This window comes from Ochotona princeps, chromosome 1 (genome assembly GCF_030435755.1).
Source record: "Ochotona princeps isolate mOchPri1 chromosome 1, mOchPri1.hap1, whole genome shotgun sequence".
Taxonomy (NCBI): Eukaryota; Metazoa; Chordata; class Mammalia; order Lagomorpha; family Ochotonidae; genus Ochotona; species Ochotona princeps.
In genome coordinates this window covers 117,317,717-117,337,686 of record NC_080832.1, presented here as the reverse complement: position 1 = coordinate 117,337,686, position 19,970 = coordinate 117,317,717, and the positions used below count along the sequence as shown (strand labels likewise).

The window sequence follows — 19,970 nt, the reverse complement described above, 5'->3', positions numbered from 1 at the left end:
TGAGGACCCTCTCTTTTAAGGGACATGACGACAAGAGGGACCAGGAAGGCCCAGTGTGAGAAGCCATGGCCAGGGCATTGCTTAACACAACCAGGAAATTGCCCTCGAGCAGCCAGGGCTGTGAACATGTGTCCAAAGGGAGCTGCTCAGGGACCCCTTGCCTGAGTTCCTCCACCCTCAGCAGGCAAGGCCAGGTGGCTTAGGTAACCAGAGTGGCTTAGTCACTCTTGAACAATGAAGGAAACTGGCTGGAGGAGCCAGACAGGGCTGATTGAGCTCTGCTGAAATCTACTGCTGGGCCTGACCCCTGGTCTGGCCTCCTGCAGCCCCACATGAAGATGGGACAGCTTTGGGACACCTTCCCCTTGCCACTGCTGCTCCAAGAGCCCAAGGAAGGAGTCAGCAGCAAGAAGCCTGCAGCTGTGCCTTTGCCTTTCACATCATGGGTTTCTTTTAGTTTTCAATGTCAACCAAGAAACGTGAGCTCTGTGACACTGGGGTCCCTCATGCGGCAACCCTGGAACAGGTCAAGCTCAGTGTGTGCAGCGGCAGTGACCTTTGAAGGCAATGATGCAAAACCCCTGGGGATGAGCTTTTGTTTCCACGTGTGAGCAACAAGGGAAGGCAAATGCATTTGTCTTTGAAACAGAATCCCTGATCCACTCCTGCTGCAGGGATAAACAATCTTGAGTGACAATTCCCATCTTTTTGGTGTTTCTGAAAAGATGTCTGGCCTCTGAGTCAGGTGCATTCTCCAATGCTGGCAGTCAAGACTATATTTCAAGGATTTTTTTTTTCCAGCCAGTTCCACCTTTCTTATCATACCATTGCCAACCTTTCAGTATGCAAATAACTACTTTCAGAGTACAATTAGCACACCTGTAGAAACCAATTCTTTAATACAGATGTATGTTGGGATTTCTGACCCATGCTATTATATTTAAATTTCAATTGCTTTGCCCAGATCAAGTCGAACAATATTACCATTACCCTTGGTGGATATGTTCTGTATTCTCTATATGTTCCCCTTTCCCCCAGAAATCTCTTTGGTAAACAAACTAATCTTCTGTGTTATAAAATTTCCCAAACTGGAGTTTTCTGTCTGCATTTCCAGAAGGCTAGTAATGTGATTCTGATAGGTCCTGATGGGTTCCTACTCATGTTTAGGGTTGCTTTGTACTCAAAGTGCAGAAATAAATTTTACTATTTTGAGAGGAATTACGTCATGAGTTTATACTGATTTCCAATTCAAAGTTAGCATTGCTAAACATCTATTTTCATTCAATCATGCTATTTTCTATGAAAAAAAAACCTATTCTTATAAGTTGAAAATATTCATTCTTAGGAACTTAAGCATAGTTATTTGTTTTATCCTTCTTGTGTGTTGTTTATATACATATATACCTTTACATATATACATACATACATTCAGGATAGTAAAACTAATATTACCAACATAAGTGGCAAATTTAAGATTTATGATTGTTTTTATCCTTAGGATACATCTTCCAAAGGATTATAATCAAATTATTGCACATAAAGCTTAATTATTTTCATCATATTTGCAAATCAGAGAGAGAAATCTCTTCCACCTTCTGGTTCACTTCTCAAATGCCCATGACAGGTGGGGCAAGGCCAAAGCAAAACCAGGAGCCAGGAACACAAGCAGGTCTCATGGGGTTGGCAGGGACCCAACTACCATCACCTGACACCTCCCAGGACCCACAAGGAGAAGAGAGCTGGAATCAGAAGTGGAGCCAGGACTCAAACTCAGCCCCTGGATGTGGGATGCAGGCATCCAGATGTCACGCAGCTGCTGGTTCTAAATTGTGGAAACAATATCAAAGATGGGGACCAGGATTCTGACAGGGAATTTGGAGAATATCTAATGCAGGGCCATCACGGGTGCTTTTCCTGGAAGAAAGTCCCCAAGATCACAGAGGGGGTGAGGCAACAGTGTTCTTTGGCCATAAGAACCATCAGAGACAGTCTCATGGAATAATTCTGTTAATTTTAAAGTAAATGCAACTCGTATCGACTAGGAAATGGGAAGGCAGAAGAACGTTCTCCAATAGTACTCCCACCCAACAATGACACTGTAACTGGCTAGAAAGCATGTCTAGCTCTCTAGATCCTCCAACCAAGTCATAGGTCACGTTCGTTCAACAAGCACAGCTGGAAGCTATGCCTCCGTTCACATTCACCACGTGTGGCTGGGAGTTAGGCTGTGGGTCGCATTTGCCTTCTTTGAGTTGCTTCTCAAGTAAGTCCCAACACAACTCATGCAAGGACATAGAGGAGAAATTGAGGTGAAGCCCATTGCTCTCACTGCATGCCCAGTGAATAGGCCAGGTTGAGGTCTTGGTTAGCTGAAACCATTGCAGGGGGCTCCCCCATGAACAAAGTGTGCCATGTGCCTGTGACCTCCCACATAGGCTAAGTAGGCAGAGATCCATAGATTATCTCCACAGGGTCACTGGGGCTGATAGAATGGCTAAGTCCTCTCTGTACCACATCTCTATAATTGCTGGTTCATGTCCCAGCTGCTCACTTCCAATCTACCTCTCTACATATGGTCTGGGAAAACAGTGGATGATGAACCAAGCCCTCGGATTCTGTACACACACATACGATGTGTGGAAGAAGCTCCTTGCTCCTGGCTTTTGTTCAACTCAGATCAGTTGCCATGTGGAGTGAAATCGTGAATTAGCTTTCTCTTGTTGACTCTTCTCCTCTCTGTAAAATCTACTTTTTCAATATAAATGCATAGATCCTTAAAATAAATAAATGAAGTGGGATCATAGATATCAGGCTCTGGTCTCCTGGAAGCTTGACATTAATCCTACCACTCAGTGCTGGGGTGGCCCCAAATAGTTGCTGACCAAGGAGCACGAGTATGAGTTCAGGGTGATTTGGGCACCTGAGAACAATAATCTGAAGAAAAGGAATATCTTTCCCAGGACGGTGGCGTGGAAAGTGTAGATGTGGTTTTTGGGATCTCTTAGCTTTTTTCCACAAACCCAAGATGCTAGACTCAGAGGTGAGCCACACCAAAGGCCCTTATTCCACCAAGGGAGATAGTGTGGGGAAGCAAGAAACAGAGTAGAACAGAGCAAGAAAAAAGAGAGGCATCTTGTATGGCCTAGGAGTAGGGAGACAGGGAGTGTGGGGTCAGGAAATGGCGGATGCGGCTGTAGGTATACGCCAGGGATATACATCAGGGGTTGGTGGAGAGCACAGTTTAAACGTGAAGGTCACTAAACTTGATTAGGCCAATAGGCTTTAAAGGGATATGAACTAGGAGGTTTGCGGTAGTGCTGAGTAACCAGGTGTTTAAGGGAACTGAGACCTAGGAGCTTTAAGATGGTCCTGGTATACATTCAAGGTGGCACTGAGTCCAGGATGGTTGGTTCAGACCTCAGAGTCCCTCCTTACAGTATCAGGGTCATAGAAGGTGACCTCCTTGCTCTCGAGATCCACATACACACCCACTCTCCTGGTGTACACCTTAAGGGATTCCCAGGAGCTGCTCCCAGTGAGCACCAGGCACTTGAATTCTGGTAATGAGCAGCACCCAGAAGCCACTCATGGGTCAGGCTGCCGCTGCGGGATGCCTCCTCCTACATGATGCCCAAGACACAGGCCCCGCACTGGGGCCCACTGCACTTCACCTCCCAGGTGTGGCATTTGGAAAACCCCTGCAAGCCCAAAATGCAAAGGGACAGCTAGAAGTGCTGATGCTCCACTTCATCCTCTGAGGAGTTCTGAGCGATCACGTCTGCAGTAACCATTTTCAGATCCTGGGAAATGTTCAGGCCTGGATGGGCCGAGGCCACGTCCAAGGTCACAGGGGCTGTGGGAAAAGGAGGGGAAACAGGTGCAAGCACTTGTCAGTCATGTCCATGGGGACAGGTTTGGTGGTTTGTGACCAGGCAAGACTTAACTCCTGTGTGGACTTTCACTTTGGAGGAGGGAAGGGCAGTGGACACAGCCATAGGCATCTGTCCGCAGGCCAAGTTATGCCAAGAAGGCCAGCATGATTGTTGCTTCTCCTAAGAACAAGCCCTTCCCTCCTGGGAGTCATCGCCACCCCCTCTGCCACCCGACCTCTGCCATCAGCAACCCACACTTTTCCCAAGTTGCCCCCGAGTCTGGCCATCAACCGCCCCCAGCCACTCACTCAGCACCCGCTTGAGCTTGAAAGAGATTGGGGGAGTGATGCAATTACAGGTCTTCCCAGTATCCACTTCTGTGGTGTTTTCGGGAGCTCCACTTGGCAGCAGGTTCAATTCTAATCCTGATTCGGTTACTTCGAACCTAGCCCCCGACTGGGGTTGGAATTGAGCTGAGGGGTGGGGAGTAGAAGATCCTGGGTTGCCTGTTGGGTCACCTATGACAGAGAAGGAAAGAAGAGCAAGGTCAATGGGAACAAGAGGGCAGGAATCCCCCACCGCCTGCACAAGCTCAAGGAGCTCACTCCGGGGCTATCAGCTCTCACAGTTACTGGAAAGTTGTCACACCACCTCCAGTGAAGCCTGCGTGAGAAATCACCAGGCCGAGGTGGAAACTTCAAGGAAGGATTCCTCCTGGATTTGGCTGCATCTCTAGTGGTCTTGGCATTCCTGCCTGTACTCTCTTTGCTCTTCTCTTAATGGCTGGAATAATGCTGTTTATGTGAAGCAAAGACTCAATATTCCTTTATAGTTCTATGAAGCCTTCTGACAAGAGACTGGACAAGGATTACAAGCAGTATGGGATAAAAACTATCAGGTCACTAGCTTCAATAAACCTACCTGGGACTATTTTTGAGGATTCCTAAAAAGAAGATTATAGTAGAAATCTATAGCTTTAAGGCTAAAAGCTTTAAGCTTTTAAAAAGCCATACAGGAAGAAAAACTAAGAAAAATAGACAGGTTAATATTAAAACCAATGAAGGCACAATGAGAGCTAACCGCTTAATGATTAAAACTGTAACTGTGCCAAACCGCGTCCACAAGAAATAGCAACTGCAATCTGTCACCAGGCTATTAGAGAACAATCTTTTCTCAGCAGACCTGCTTACCTCCCTGGAATAATTGTTTGTAGAAATGTTACCACATGAATAAACAAAGAAAATGTCCCTTTGCAATAATCTATTGTATATAAGTTGATGCCTTGCTTTTGCAAAATGCACTCAGATACAACTGCCTTGAGTTGTTACGTCCGTTTGTCACTCACTGAATCCTTGCCCACCATTTCCGGGGTTCTGTTCCCATAGGACTGATTGCACCCATCCGAGCCGGTCCATCACAGAAAGTGAACAGGGACAGAGGGGGGACATATATGCCCCAACACACACAACACCTCACATCCATCCAGACAACCCATGACACCTGACACTTCTTCAAGTTTTGTGGGGGCCACAGTGTCCCCTCCTCCACCAGCCTCCCCCCTCTGACTCTCATCCCTGTTTTTCTATCCTTTCCCTTTCCTCTCCACCTCAGGTTAGAACTGAGAACAGTCATTGGTCCCAGCAGCTGTGGTGAGGGTGAGGACACACATCCACAGCTCCCTCTGCAGGCTGTGTCCACCTTGGGACACCCACCATCTTTGTATCGCCCTCCAGCCCCTGTGTTCAAGACTGGAGTCCTACATGCGGTCGTTGGCTCAGGCTGTGAGCTTCTGTCCGCGTTAGGATTATTTATCTCAAGCAGGAACCCTAGGAGTAGGGGAGGAAAAGCTAGCTTTAGTTCTGGAAGCCAGAGGCTGTGTCCACGAAACACCATCATCAACAAGGAAGGCAGCCAATGATTCCCAGGGGACCACCACTGCCCCCTTGTGGAAGTGTGAAAACCCCTCATTTGGCCCCAGTCTCAGCAGGAGAGAGGATCCCTGTTTGCCTGTTCCACTGGGGACTAGAGATCAGAACACTGAGTTCCGGTTGGAGGTGGAACACCCGGTCATTGACCCTCCCAGTGGAGACCTTGCAAAAGACCATGGGGATTGTCCAGCAGGGCTGCTAAGACATCAGAGAAGGCCCTGGGTTCAGCACATTTAGAACCAATTCTTGTCTTCCCTGGCTCTGATTTTCTTCGTGGGAGAATTCATCTACCTTCCCTTTTGGGGGTCTCACTCTCTCCCAGAGGCAGGAAGCAGCCCCTCACCCCACTTAATGCTTTGCCTGAAGGTTGCACTCATGTCTTGCAGGATTTTGCCTCGGTGTTTCTTCTTTCAGGCTGGAACTGCTCTGGAGGTAGAAAACAGAAAGCATGAGAGGCTGTGGAAATTGAGCAAGGAACCCGGGGTTGCACCACAAGGCCCTAATATGAAAACCCTGGGAGCAGTGAGCTGGAGTTTTCTATCACGTTTTCAGTGGATGTGAGACTCCCAACTGTTCTGCCCTCCTTCCCTAAAATGGCCACACTGCGTAGAACTGTCCAGTAGACATATGATGAGACCTCATTTAGGGGGGGTATTAAAAATTCATGGGGACTGGCATGGTGGCATATAGGCTAATTGCCTGCAGTGCAAGTGCCCCCATATGGGCAAAAGCTCAAGTACCAGCTGCTCTGCTTCAAATCCATCTTCCTGCTTATGGCACGGAAAAGTAGCAAAAGATAGGCCAAGGACTTGAGCCCCTGCACCTACATGGGAGACCTAGAAAGAAGCTTCTGACTTCAGATCAGCACAACTCCATCTGTTGTGGCCCTTTGGTGACTTAATCAGTGAATGGAAGTTCTGTCTCTGGTTCTCTTTCTTTCTTTGTAATTCTGCCTTTAAAAAGGGTGAAAGTAAGTAAATCTTTTTACTAAGTCATGGAAAGATGGAATTGAAAAATGGAACCGAAAGTCACGTTTTGGTGAGTTCAGGTGCAGTGTTTAACATGCTGCTTAGGACACTTGATGCCCAGCTCTGTTTCCAGTTCCAGCTTCCTGCTCAGGCACACACTGGGAAACCCAGGTAATGGTGCAAAATGGAGACTCAGATTGAGTTCTTGACTTCTGGCTTTTTCCAGGCCAAGGATACTGTAGCAGGCATGTAAGAAGTGAATTAAGTGGAGTAAGATGATCTCTCTCTCTCTTTCCCTCTCTATCCCTCTCTCTATTCTGTGCTTTTTAAGCAACTTTTTTTTTTACAATTAATTTATTTTGGTGCAACAAATATTGAAGGTCATGGGCAGTTTTTTTTCACATACATATTTCTATAAACATTTACACATGCCACATGTAATTTTAACTCTTGCAGCGGTAGGCCCAGTATTGTGGCATTATAGATAATACTGACACCCATAATGTCAAAATTCCATGTGGGTGCCACTCTATTGGACACTCACTTCTACTGATGCATTGATAAACCAGCCTTGGCTGGGTGGAGGTTACCACTAAGGGGCGCAGAAACTGGAAGGGGGCTGCGTTCTGGTCGGGTCACAGTTGTAATCCCTTGGCACAAACATGGATTCGGACTTGACGCACCATGCCGGGTTAGACCGCAACACAGTTTGGTGCTCTGGAGGACCAGGGTAGATGTGGGACGGACTCGGCTAGGTTTCAACCCCAACTGAGCCATATATGAACCAAATGTGGGTATGGACGAGCCATGGCTGGGCTGAAACTCTCAACAGCAGGAACCAGAATGGATTGAAGAGCGGTGCTGGCCAAAGGACCTGCTGGTATGCGTAAAGCCTGACACCAGGAAGGGGTCTGATGGAGGAATCTGAACAGTACCTCTGACAGGACACTGACCTTAGAAATAAATGCAGGAAGCATGGAGGTAAACAACCCAGAAAAGGCTTTGGAAAGTGACCCACTGGCATACATTTGGCTCGGGTTGGGGGCAGACCAGGCTGAGTCAGTTCACGTCAGCCACTGGCAAATCCGAGCGCTGGAACTGTGTGGGGGCCTGGCCAGGTTTGGTTGCGATAAAAACAGTACAAAACACCAAATGCCAAGGTGAAATGGCCTGTGCCAATAGGGAATGCAGCACCCAACCAGCACTCCTCCCACTGGTTTAGGTGAGGGACTAGTGTGTGATGGGCAGAGCCGGGGAGAGCTGCAATACTCATTGGTTCCAGTGGAGGTCGGGGCTCAGAATAGAACCAACCCAGGGGTTACAGCCACCAGCTGATTGGAGTGATGGACTGTGGCAGGCACTGTGTTTACTAGTAGTGCATGTAGGAGCCTGGACTGGGAACACCTCAAAGTTTCTTTGGGGATTCCCCTGAACAAGATGGAGGAATCAAAACATTAACCAAGAAAAGATAGAAGATGGAGTAGATCAATCAACCACCTCAGCTATATGTTTGCAGCGAAAAACTGGACAAGGGGAAACTCTAAGATGGACTATGTCAATCAGTGGACTCTGCACCAGTCTCATCGTACCTGGATTGTTGCTGATGATATGTTGGAGCTTCTAATTGATCGAGGTGATGCTCTGCTGGCTCTGCCTTCAAACCTGAGAGGGCCTCCCTAAGAGGCCGTTGAACTTGAACTGGACAAGTGGGATGCTGGACTCTGTATGGTGTGAGCTTTTAATTAGGGAATCTCAACGGAACTTGAGCTGTGGTTATGCATCAAGGTGAAGAAACTCACCATGGGGTAAGGGTTTGGGGTGAAGGGGGGAGAATCCCAGCACCTATGAAATTGTGTCATGTAATACAATGTAATTAATGAATAAATGAATAGAAAAAAAAAAGGCTTGAAAAGCAGCAGAAGATGGCCCAATTGCCGGGACCTCTGCAAACCACATGGAAAAACAAGATGAAGCTCCTGGCTCCTGACTCAGACCTGACTAGCCCTGGCCACTGTGGCCCTCTAGAGTGTGAAACAGTTGATGGAAGATCTCTCTTTGTCTTTCAATCTCTTCCTCGCTCTGAAACTCAAAGAAATGAATAAATCTTTTTAAAAGATTTATTTATATCTGAAGGGAGATCAGATTTGTGGAGAGAAGGAAAAACAGAGGGAAATATCTTGCATTTGCTGGTTCACTCCTCAGATGGCCGCAAGGACTGGAGTTGAGCTAATTCTTTCTGAAGCAAGGGGCCAGGAACTTATTCCAGGTCTCCCACATGGGTTCAGGTTCCAAGACTTTGGGTCATCCTGCACTGCTTTCCCAGGGCATAAGTAAGAAGGAAGCTGTATGGGAAGAGGAGTAGCCATAACGTGAGCAGGCATCCATATGGGATCCTGGCAGTTACAAGGTGAGGATTTAGCCATTGAGCCATTCTGCTGGGCCCAATAAATAAGTCTTAAAAACATTTTTTTTTCCAGTGGTTACATCAAAAACTAGGAAGAGAGGTAGGCATTGTGGTGCAGCAAGTTCTGTGGCCTCTTGTGACACTGGCATCCCCTGAACTCAATGTTCTGCCTTCACCCTTCAGACATAGGCTACAGAGCCACATGGGGTGAAGACCAGGCCCCCTTTTGTGGCTGTAATAATGTGTGGGCAATGTGTATAGACAAATACCATGAGGAACAGAGCACTGGAGAAATGCCTGAGGGAAGCATAGCCATGGAATGGTGCCGTGATGGGTGCTGTCAGATTAGAATCCTCCAGTGAGGACAGCAGAAGCCCCCTCAGCCTCTTCCTTACCTCCACATTTCTTCAGGTTCTTGATGATGGAGTCATGTCTGGACTTTGCTGATTTTTTTCTCCAAGTCCATAGGAATTGAGGATACTGTGTGAAACTGAAACAGAAACTCTTCACTCCTAGAAAAACAAGGCAGAACTTGGTGGGGAGGCAAGCGAGAGGCTGGTCCTTTGGATCCAGTCCTGTGAGGATAGAGCCACAGCAGTGGGAGTGTCAGTAGGCATCAAGACCTAATCAGTGTGTTGAGTCCAGAGGCCAGCACTACAGAAATGGGGCTGGAGTGAGAAGCTGCCCAAGGAGACTTGAATGTGAAGGGGAGAGGAGAAAAGCAGTGGGGCAGAGAGAGAGGACCAGGAGGCATCCAGCTGAGCAGGGGGCCTACAGGAGGCACTGAGAGATGGGGAGGACAGCTCAGGCCTCTCACAGCCAACTCATTTGCTTAGCTCAGACCTTCCTTTCTGCAACCTAAACCTCTGACTGCAAAGTCCCAGGGTGTATTTGTTGGTGAGCTGGGAATGTTGAGGGTATCTGAAGCTATGTTGGGAACAAATCTAGCAATGCCTCATGAAGCAGCATGCATGTGGGATGACAATCATACCTGTGCAAGGTGTATTTGATGTCCTGGAAGACAAAGACAAACAGCATGGTCTCAGCACTCAGCTGAGCCATGGAAGGCCAAGGAGGAGCCAAGGAGGCAAGAGGGTGTGGGCAGAGCTGGTGGAGCGAGAACAGCCTCAAAATTTTCTCTCTCCTGTTCTCACTCACCAGGAGGACTTCTCCAAGAAGCACTGATACTGCTCTAAGTGGAAACATGGTTAGACTCAAGAGGAACCATTGACGAACAGAAAGAGTGACATTTTGTAGATGAATTTTGTCTGATATTTACTTTAGCAAAGGAGCCCACAGGGAAGGTGGATGCCACAAGTGACATATTGAAACTGTACCAATCTCCTGCCTTTAATGTGCTGAAGCTCTTCATATGTGGCTTGCAATATATTTCTAAATTACACATGTGGTTCATCTTACATTTCTAAATTATCCTGGACAGTAACTCACAGTATATTTCTAAATTACATATGTGGTTTACATATTCTAAATCACACATGTGACGGCCATACCACCCTGAATGCGCCCAATCTCATCTGATCTCGGAAGCTAAGCAGGGTCTTGCCTGGTTAGTACTTGGATGGGAGAATAAGACATAACCCTCAACCCTCTAGTTTGCACTAAATCACACATGTGGTTCATACTGTCATTCCAAGCAACATGTTACCATCTGGACTCCTTCTGCTGGATGATGCAGGGTGGCTGGGGCAGACTCGTGGATTCTGACAGGCGCTGGTGCACGGGTAAGATACATGGCCTGGGCTCCACATCACACGGATTCGGCCCCTAGGGGACTCACCTCTAGTGGCTCTATGGGTGGTATCCTCTGCTTGGCCTTTAATGAATCCTTGAAATCCTTAAGATAGCTGAGCTGTACATTGGTGGCAGCACTGGAGCGTTCACTCTCCTTGGCTCCATTATTAGTCAGCTCTTCGATATTGGACAAGGTACTGTTCTTCTCCTCCTCTAGTACCTGTTGCAGGTGCTCAAATTCTGTCTGGATCCGTTGTTTCTCAAACTCCACCTGGGCCTGGGGGTGAGATACAGGAACATATAGAGAGCGATGGCCTCAACTGTCCTTTTACCGATGCGATTTCATTTTAATTTTTGTATTGGATTGTACTGAGTACCAATGTACAATAGGTTATAATAAACTTTGAGGAGAATAAACTTTTTCTTTAAATATATTTGTTTCTTTTTTGAATGACAGTGAAAGAAAGAAAGAATGAGAAAGAGAGAGAGAGAGAGAGAGAGAATCTTTTATCTGCTGATTCACTCCCCAAATGCCCAAATAGCCTAAGCTGGGCCAGGCTGAAACCAGCAGCCAACAGCTCCACCCAAATCTCCCACATTAGTGCAGGTCCCCAGGTACTTGGGCCATCTTCTCCTGCTTCCCCAGGTGCATAGGCAGAAACTCGGACTATAATAGAGCAGCTGGACCTCAAACCAGTATTCAGATGCGATGCTAGTGTTGAAGGAGGCAGATTAACCCCTGCACCATAATGCAGGCCCTGAGAACACACATTTAAAAGCACTTCCCATGCCAGTGTTGTGGTGCAGCCCATTAAGACATTGTTTGCAATGGAAACATCTCATATTCAAGTGCTGGTTCAGCTACTGACTGCTCTGCTTCTGATCCAGTTCCTGCTACTGCACTGGGGAAAATAATAGAAGATAGCCAAAATACTTGGGCTCTTGCCACAGCATGGGAAACCTGGATGAAGCCCAGAGTTCTTGCCTTCAGCCTACACCACCTCCTTGCCATTGAGGCCATTGCAAAATGAAGCAGTAAATGAAAAATCTCTCTATCTCTCCTCTCACTGTCACTCTTCTTCTCACATATATATTTATTTTTTTAAAAAGAACATTTCTTTTGTGCTCAGTGATACACTCTAATTTTTTTAAATTTATTTATTTTTATTGGAAAGGCAGATGTTCAGAGAAGAGGAGAGATAGAGAGGAAGATCATCCATTCGATGGTTCACTCCCGAAGCAGCCACAATAGTTGGAGCTGAGCCAATCCAAAGCCAGGAGCCTCTCCCAGGTCTCCCATGTGGGTGCAGGGTCCCAAGGCTTTGAGCCAACCTCCACTGCTTTTCTAGGCCAAAGCAGGGAGCAGGATGGGAAGCAGGGCTGCCAGGACTAGAACCGGCGCCCATATGGGATCCCTGTGTGTTCAAGCCAGGAACCTTATCCACTAGGGCTCCACTCTATGATAAATTTTCCAACTTTCTTTTTTCTATTATTATTATTATTATTTTATGATAGAGTTCCACAGCCTCTGGGATTTCCCTTACTCCCTCCCTAAAGCCACTCCTCACATACACTGATTTCCCCTATATTATTAAAATAGTGCAGTTCTTCATGAACGATCATGACTGTCATTGTAGCCATGGACAATGGCAGAGAGTTCAGCACCCTATTGCCGAGATATATTTAACAGCTTCATTGGGAGTCCATCCTTGATCTTTGGAAGTAGAGACGCATTATATCCTCATATCTGTATATGATAGACTCCATCACACAGTTACTATACATCCCTTAAATGAAAAGCCATAAAACAAGCAGAAAGAAACAACAACAGAAAGAAAAATAGAAATTTACAATGCTATGACGTTAAATAACATATTACTAAATGACTAATGTGTTGCCAAAAAACTAAAAAAGAAAATCATGAATCTTCTTGAAGAAAATGATGCTACTGTTGACCTATGAGTCAGTGAAGAATTTAATATGAGAAAAATTGTTTTGAATAAATAAAAATAAAAACAAAAACATCAAAATCTATGAGATACAGTTTCTGCTGATCTTTGTTGGTGAAATGTGTCTCTTGCAGGCACCACATAGATGGGTTTGGGTTTTTAATCCATTCTAATAATCTATGACATTTCATTTATGAGTTTAAGTCACTTACATGCAGGTTTAATGTGAATAGGTGGTCATTTGACCCTGTCATTTTAGCAATGGGTTATCATTGTTTGATTTACTCCTCTGGCGTTATCTTACTTGGATGTTTTCACATTTGCCTCTGGCTTAGGTGGGTGTTATTATGGTGAGATAGGCAGCTAGTTCTGGATCACCAGCTTGGAAGTCACTCCCCCATCACCTAGTGTTCCCTCCTGCCCACTGTGACTCTCACCTATCACCTGAGAGGGGGCAGTATTGCATTGTTGTGTAATCACTCCCCTCACAAGCCACTATAAAGACTCATTATAGGAAGGGGCTTGCTCTCTTGGTCACGTGTTCCCTTGTTTTTGGCACTCCAACTCTTGGCCTGTCCAGTAGCTCTGAGCACAGGTATCCCCTGAGCATGACCCCTGTGTGTCTATATTCCTCACCCTCTGTTCACTGCTTGGGTGAGACAATGAAGACAGCAATGCTAAGATGCTTTGTATTTCTAATTTGTGTACTATTGTGAGTTCGAGGAGAGGTGAGGCCTAGCAGTAGTGATTGTGGGCCGAGAAGCCAGGGAAAGGTGACTGTCTGCAGCTTTGTAAGTGTGTCCAGGTTATTTGTTACATGTCTCTTAGGATAGTGTATATTGTTGGGGGAGCTGGGACATAGGTCTTTAGCTTAATGTTTGGATTTGAGGGTAATGACCATTTGTTCCTCTTGGGGTTATGACTGATTGGATTGTCATATGGACTTGTTATTTGGTATTTCTATAATCACCAAGCATGGCTAATAAAGACTTGTTAATAAACTTTTGACTTGTTTGGAGTGATCTCACTTGTACCCCGCAATATTTTCAGAGGTATTTGGAGGTCTGCTGCTAATGGCCTGGGAAACTAGAGAAGGATGGCCCAAATCCTTGGGTCCCTGCACCCATGTGGTAAACCAGGAAGAAGCTCCTGGCTCCCAGCTTGGGACTGATGCAGTTCTAGCTGTTTTGGAAATTCATGGAGTGAAGATGAAAGACATTTCTCTCTCTCTCTCTATATATATATATATATATATATACCTGCCTTTCAGATAAATAAGCCTTTTTTTTTAAGATGTATGATTTGAAAGCTGAGGGATTCCTTAAATGTCACACAATCAGCTCAAAGTCTCGATTTGAGTCCACATTTTTTTTAAATTTCGTATTTTTAATTTTATTTTTGGTATTGTCTACACAGTTGAGATGGGTGCATGCCTACATGCATTTGCATTTAGGGTAGTCAGAGTCAAGGTATGGAAGGTGAATGAGATAAATGCTTAAATTCTTTCCTTTTTTTCCCCTCCTCTTTCTGTGGGGGCAGTTGTGAGGGCAGGAGGAGGGACTGCTACTTGATTTCAAATTATATCATAGAATACAACATCTTACAGACCCCTATGTGGAGTCTACATCTTCTGAATCAAAGTCCTGTGTCTTGGAGCTGGTGAATGGCTAAATAGGCTAACCTCCCTGCTTCAACTGCTAACACCCCAATATGAATGCTGGTTCACATCCTGATTGCTCTGCTACTGATTCACTTCTATGCTTATGGCCCAGGAAAGCAGAGGAAGACGACCCATGTCCTTAGGACCAGACACCCATATGGGAGACCCAGAGGAAGCTCCTGGCTCCTGGCTTAGGATCAGCTCAGCTCTAGCCATTGCAACCATTTGGAAATTCAACCAGCAGATGGCAGATCTTTCTCTCCTTCTCTCTATAAATCTGCCTTTCAAATAAAAATAAATTTTCTTCTTTTTTTAATTTATTTATTATTTTTAATTCATTAATTACATTGTATTATGTAACACAGTTTCATAGGTACTTGGATCTGTGGGGGCCTGACATGGTTGTCTAATTGTCTAATTGTCCTCCCCTTGCAAGTGCCAGGATCTCGTATGAGTACCAATTCATGTCCTGACTACTTTATGCCTACCCTGTTTGTGACCCTTGGGAAAGCAACAAAGGGTGGTACAAAAGCCTTGGGGCCCTGTAGCTGCATGTGAGACCCAGAGGAAGCTCTTGGCAACTGGCCTCACATTGGCACAGTTGGGGCTGGTGCAACATTTGAGGTGCAAACCTGTGAATGAAAGATTTTTCTTTCCATTTCTCTGCTTTTATCTGTAAACCTGTCTTTCCACTAGTGAGACCATGAGTAGGATTGAGGGCAGCAGGTGTGGCTGTACATGGCTACAGACTGCACCAGCACAGGTGTGCACTGGGACGGTGGAGTGACAGATTGGGCTTAACTCTAGCCACTACTGGTACTCATGAGAGCCAGTTTGGCTATAGAACGGGCCAGACTAGGTCTTGACTTCCACTGAACTACGTGAAAGCGGTGTCTGGGCACGGACCAGTAGTGCTGGCCTGCAACATCCAAGAACAAGAACCAGAATGGGTGTGAACAATTGAGCAAAGCCACTGTTCTTGTCAGGACAGGAGGTGGACAATGTCAACCTGGACCAACTATCCACTGATGTGTGCGAGAACTGCCACTGGGAGGAGACTCGATGAAGGAGCTTGGGAAACTTCTTCATTGAGATGTAGCCCCTGTAGGTGAGTGCAAGAAGCAAGGCAAGGAGCAGCCTAGACCATGCCAGGTTATGGTACCCACTGGAATACATGTGGGTCAGATCTGGGGACAAACCAGTCTGGACCAGCATATAAGACCAGTGACAGATCTAAGAACTAAGGCAGGGGGCAGGAGGAGCCAGATTGGACTGCAACACCAGCCAGTTCACATTAGGACCATGACAGCAATCAGGATGGGTTGGGATAGGCTGCAGCACCCACTAGCAGGAATTGGGTCAGGGGGCAGATTAGACTACGCCAAGCTGATCAGTTAGACTGTGGACACTGAGGTGAGGCGAGTCATGCCAACCTGGGCCTAGTGGGGTTAGGTACATAAGTCCAAGCAACAGAGGATTTGACAGGCTCAGGTAGCTTGGCTCAGGTCATGGGGCCCACCTGTGTGGTGAGGAAAGGGTTCCTGAGTCACAGGGATAGGGGAACTGGTGAGGTGTTGGTGGCTTGGCCAAGATCCTAGGGCCCACCTTCTAAGTGGATGTTGGTTTCCTGAACACTGAGGGTGGGGGATCTGGCAGGGTTTGGGTCTCCTGGCCCGGGTCCCAGGTCTGCCTACTAGGTGGATGTCAAGTTCGTGAGCCCCATGGGTGGGGGATCTAGCGGGGCTTGGGTCTCCTGTCCTGGGCCCTGGGTCCTGCCTACTAGGTGGTTGTTGGGTTTGTGAGCCTCAGGGATGGGGGAATCTGATGATGCTTGGGACACCTGGCCCAGCTACTTGGGTTCGCCTACAAGAACATTCCCTACTTAATGAAAACGGTAGAGCAGTGGACAAAGGTACTGTTGTAAAAGGAGAATATGGCAGCTAATTTGGTGCTGTAGCAGAAGAAGAACAGAACTAACTAGACATCTATCCTAAACAGATGAGGAGAGCAAAAAATATTAAGTGAATGGAGCCAATGGACATTGGGAGAGTGACATCATCCTTGGATTAGTGAGATTGACAGCATTTCAGAATTATCCAAACCACTTGGACAGAACCCTTGGAATATGTACACATTGAGATTATGGGTTGGTTTAAGCTGGCAGTTCCTCATCCCTGGTTCCTGGGACATATGGGAAGTCATGAGTGGTTTTGCCCTTTGTTTCTCCCCTTCACCCAGGCACAATAAGAAATAGCAAATTTGGAAACAATGTGTTCACTCAATTTTTTCTAAACCTTGATTCTTCCCACCCTGATCAATCATGTAGTCATTATTAAAACACAAAATGTAGGGCCCGGCGGCATGGCCTAGCGGCTAAAGTCCTCGCCTTGAAAGCCCCGGGAGCCCATATAGGCGCCGGTTCTAATCCCGGCAACCCCACTTCCCATCCAGCTCCCTGCTTGTGGCCTGGGAAAGCAGTTGAGGACGGCCCAATGCATTGGGATACTGCACCCACGTGGGAGACCAGGAAGAGATTCCAGGTTCCTGGCATCGGATTGGCGTGCATTGGCCATTGCGGCTCACTTGGGGAGTGAATCATCGGACGGAAGATCTTCCTCTCTGTCTCTCCTCCTCTGTGTATATCTGGCTGTAATAAAATGAATAAATCTTTAAATAAAACACAAAATGTATTTAAAAATAAATAAATAAAAATCTATCTTTTCCATTCTCCATTATTCCCTGATTGGCATGGACAGCCATTCCCCAGACTAGAACCTTGAGCTCATATGCCTGGATAAGTGTAATTTATAGGTGCCACAGACAGCAAACCTACAGGAAGGAGTCAACAGCTTGCAGATCTCTGCTGAACTCTTATCAGCACAGGGAAGCCCCAGTGCCTACCTGATGATGCTTGGCAGCTTCTTCTATCAGGCTGGTGTTATGGAATCTGTGTTCCTTGGAATCCTGACATATCACACAGAGAAGTTCCCCATTTGACTTACAGTAGTAGTGCAACTTCTCTCCATGCTTTGAACATCTCAGCTTTGCTTCTTCTAGGCAAATCCCAGAGGGATCCATAGCTTGAATTCTTTCCACCAGATTCCTAATAGCCAGTTGGGTGAGAATGTGTCTTTATTCATGCAACTTTTGCAGAGAGGACATTTGAAGGAACCCTTGAAAGCTTCCTTAAGCTGAGTGATGCAACTGTGGCAGAAGCTGTGCCCACAGCAGATGGTGACAGGGTCTTGTAGAATCTCCAGGCAGATATGGCAGGTCACTTCCTGCTGTAGGTTGGTGGGAAAACTTTGGCTGGCCATGACAGAGCATCCAGGTTGACCTTATAGGCAGGAACACTAGAATTCAGTGTTGGACACTGTTGCCAGAAGAGAGGATGAAAGAGGGCAGGTAGAAGTCAAAGAGTCTGCCAATCAACCATGGGAGCAAGGTGGGAGGAAAAGAAGAGGGAAAATAAACTGATCCAAAGGAGTAAGGATCTCAATCCAGTGAACATTCTGGAGAGTGGAGTCAGGACAGTTCTCTCTTGTCACCACCTGAGAACAAATGGCTCAGAACTCAGAACTCAGAAAGTATATTTGTTGATTATAGACAGGTTAATTGGTCTTGAACCTTGACTGGTTGTATACAAGGCAGGTGACTGGATCAGAAGGGCAAATGCAATAAAGTCCTGTCACAGAAGACTTCCCAGCAGCTAGGAAGGGAGTGGGAGGACTGGCAAGCATCTCTGGCAAGGTCACAGACAGGTGGAGCCAAGTCCATAAAGATAGAGAACATGTGTAGGGAGAAGGAAGGAAGGAAATTAGATCCATTGCAGGTAATGTGGTTCCTCACTTTGAAGAATCTTGTGAAGATGTTGAAAATAGAATGCCACCTTGTACCTTTTCTCTCACAAGGGATTCACAGTCAAATGACAGGCACAAGGAACTTCTTTTCTGCTTTTGTTTTGTTTTGTTTTATGATTTATTTTATTTATCTTTGAGACTTATAGGAAGATAGGGAGAAACAAAGAAAGAAGAGCTCCCATCTACTGGTTCACTCCCTAGATGACCACAATGGCCATATCTGAGCCAGTTGAAAGCCAGAAGCCCAGAACTTCTTCTGGGTCTCCTACCTGGATGTAGGGACCCAAGCACTGAGGCCATTCTCTGCTGTGCTCCCAGGCACATCAGCAGGGAACTGGATCAGAAGCAAAGCAGCTGGTTCCTGAACTGGCGTCCACATGAGATGCTAGTGCTGCAGGCAGAGAACTAATTTGTTATTGCACTGCTGTGACCCCAGTAACCACCTTTCTGAAGATCATTCTGATTTCCAAGTTGTTCTTCATCCTGGTGGAGTTCTTCCTGTTACACACCATCCGCAGTCATCTGTCCTCTGTGGAACTGTTCCCCTGTATATGTTTAGTTCTTTGATCTGTGTGTTATGTCTCTTTTTTCTTCATGGTGATTCTAATTCCTTACTTGCTCTCCCCTGTGGATTTTGTCCTGAATGATTTTTATGATTATAACCATTCATGATATGTACATGATGTTATTTATACCTCAAGTGGTTTGCTAAAAGTTAGCTTTGTGGCTTCCTCTATGGAGAGTGTTGTAGTTCTGAAGCATTCAGGTCACCCTGCAGCCAGTGAATCTAGCTGTTTAATAAAACAGGCCTGGGGAGCTGCTATAACCTAAATTCTCACCTAGTATCTGCTGGGATCCCATGTAGGCATCAGTTTGTGTCCCAGCTGCTCCACTTCCCATCCAGCTCTCTGCTTGTGTCCTGGGAGAACAGTACAAGATGGTCCCAAGTCTTCGAGCAATGCACCCACTGGGGAGAAATGGAAGAAGCTGCTTGCTGGGCCCTGTGCGGTAGCTTAGCAGCTTAAGTCTTCACTTTGCATGCGCCAGGATCCCATATGAGTGCTGGATCTAATCCTAGCAGCCCTGCTTCCATCTGTCTCCCTGATTGTGGCCTGGGAAAGCAGTGGAGGGTGGCTGCAAACAATTTTACAAAAAATTTGACTTGATTAAGAAGAGCAGAGAGGACTGTGTCTGGATATTGAGTTCACAGATTGCTAGTGCCAGAGACCAAGGTCAGAGTTTGCATGTAATGGACTGAAGTCGGATAATTTCAGTCACAGAACTTTGTGCTTAAGAATATCCTTAAGACAACCATGTGCTGATATCCGTACTTGGTTCACTCTGTGCCCTGATCATCAATCATTAGTTGATGAAGATTAATACTGGGCATGGCAATCATGGTTTGTGCCACATCAATTCCTGTAATTTAAATTATCAAACAAGTCAACAAAAGTTGATGCAGCTAGTTTACAGAGATCCTTTCTGTTTTGAAGAAGACAAACCCTTGTCTGCCTGCTTTTATGATGTTTTATTTTGTCCCTCTGTTTCTCTTTGTTGTTTTCTTAGTTGCATGCCAT

General features: G+C 46.2%; 1 protein-coding gene across 2 annotated transcripts in view; it reads right to left on the bottom strand.

The window, feature by feature from the left end:
* The window catches only part of LOC131480756 (E3 ubiquitin-protein ligase TRIM31-like), a 166,585-nt gene extending 148,492 nt beyond the window's left edge, over nt 1-18,093 (bottom strand). For both annotated transcript variants that reach the window (XM_058666683.1, XM_058666693.1), the window contains exon 1: nt 17,435-18,093. In XM_058666683.1, the coding sequence (XP_058522666.1) occupies nt 17,435-17,611 (177 nt within the window). In that variant the 5' untranslated portion in view covers nt 17,612-18,093. The remainder of the gene's footprint in view (nt 1-17,434) is intronic.
* Between the last annotated feature and the right edge of the window lie 1,877 nt (nt 18,094-19,970).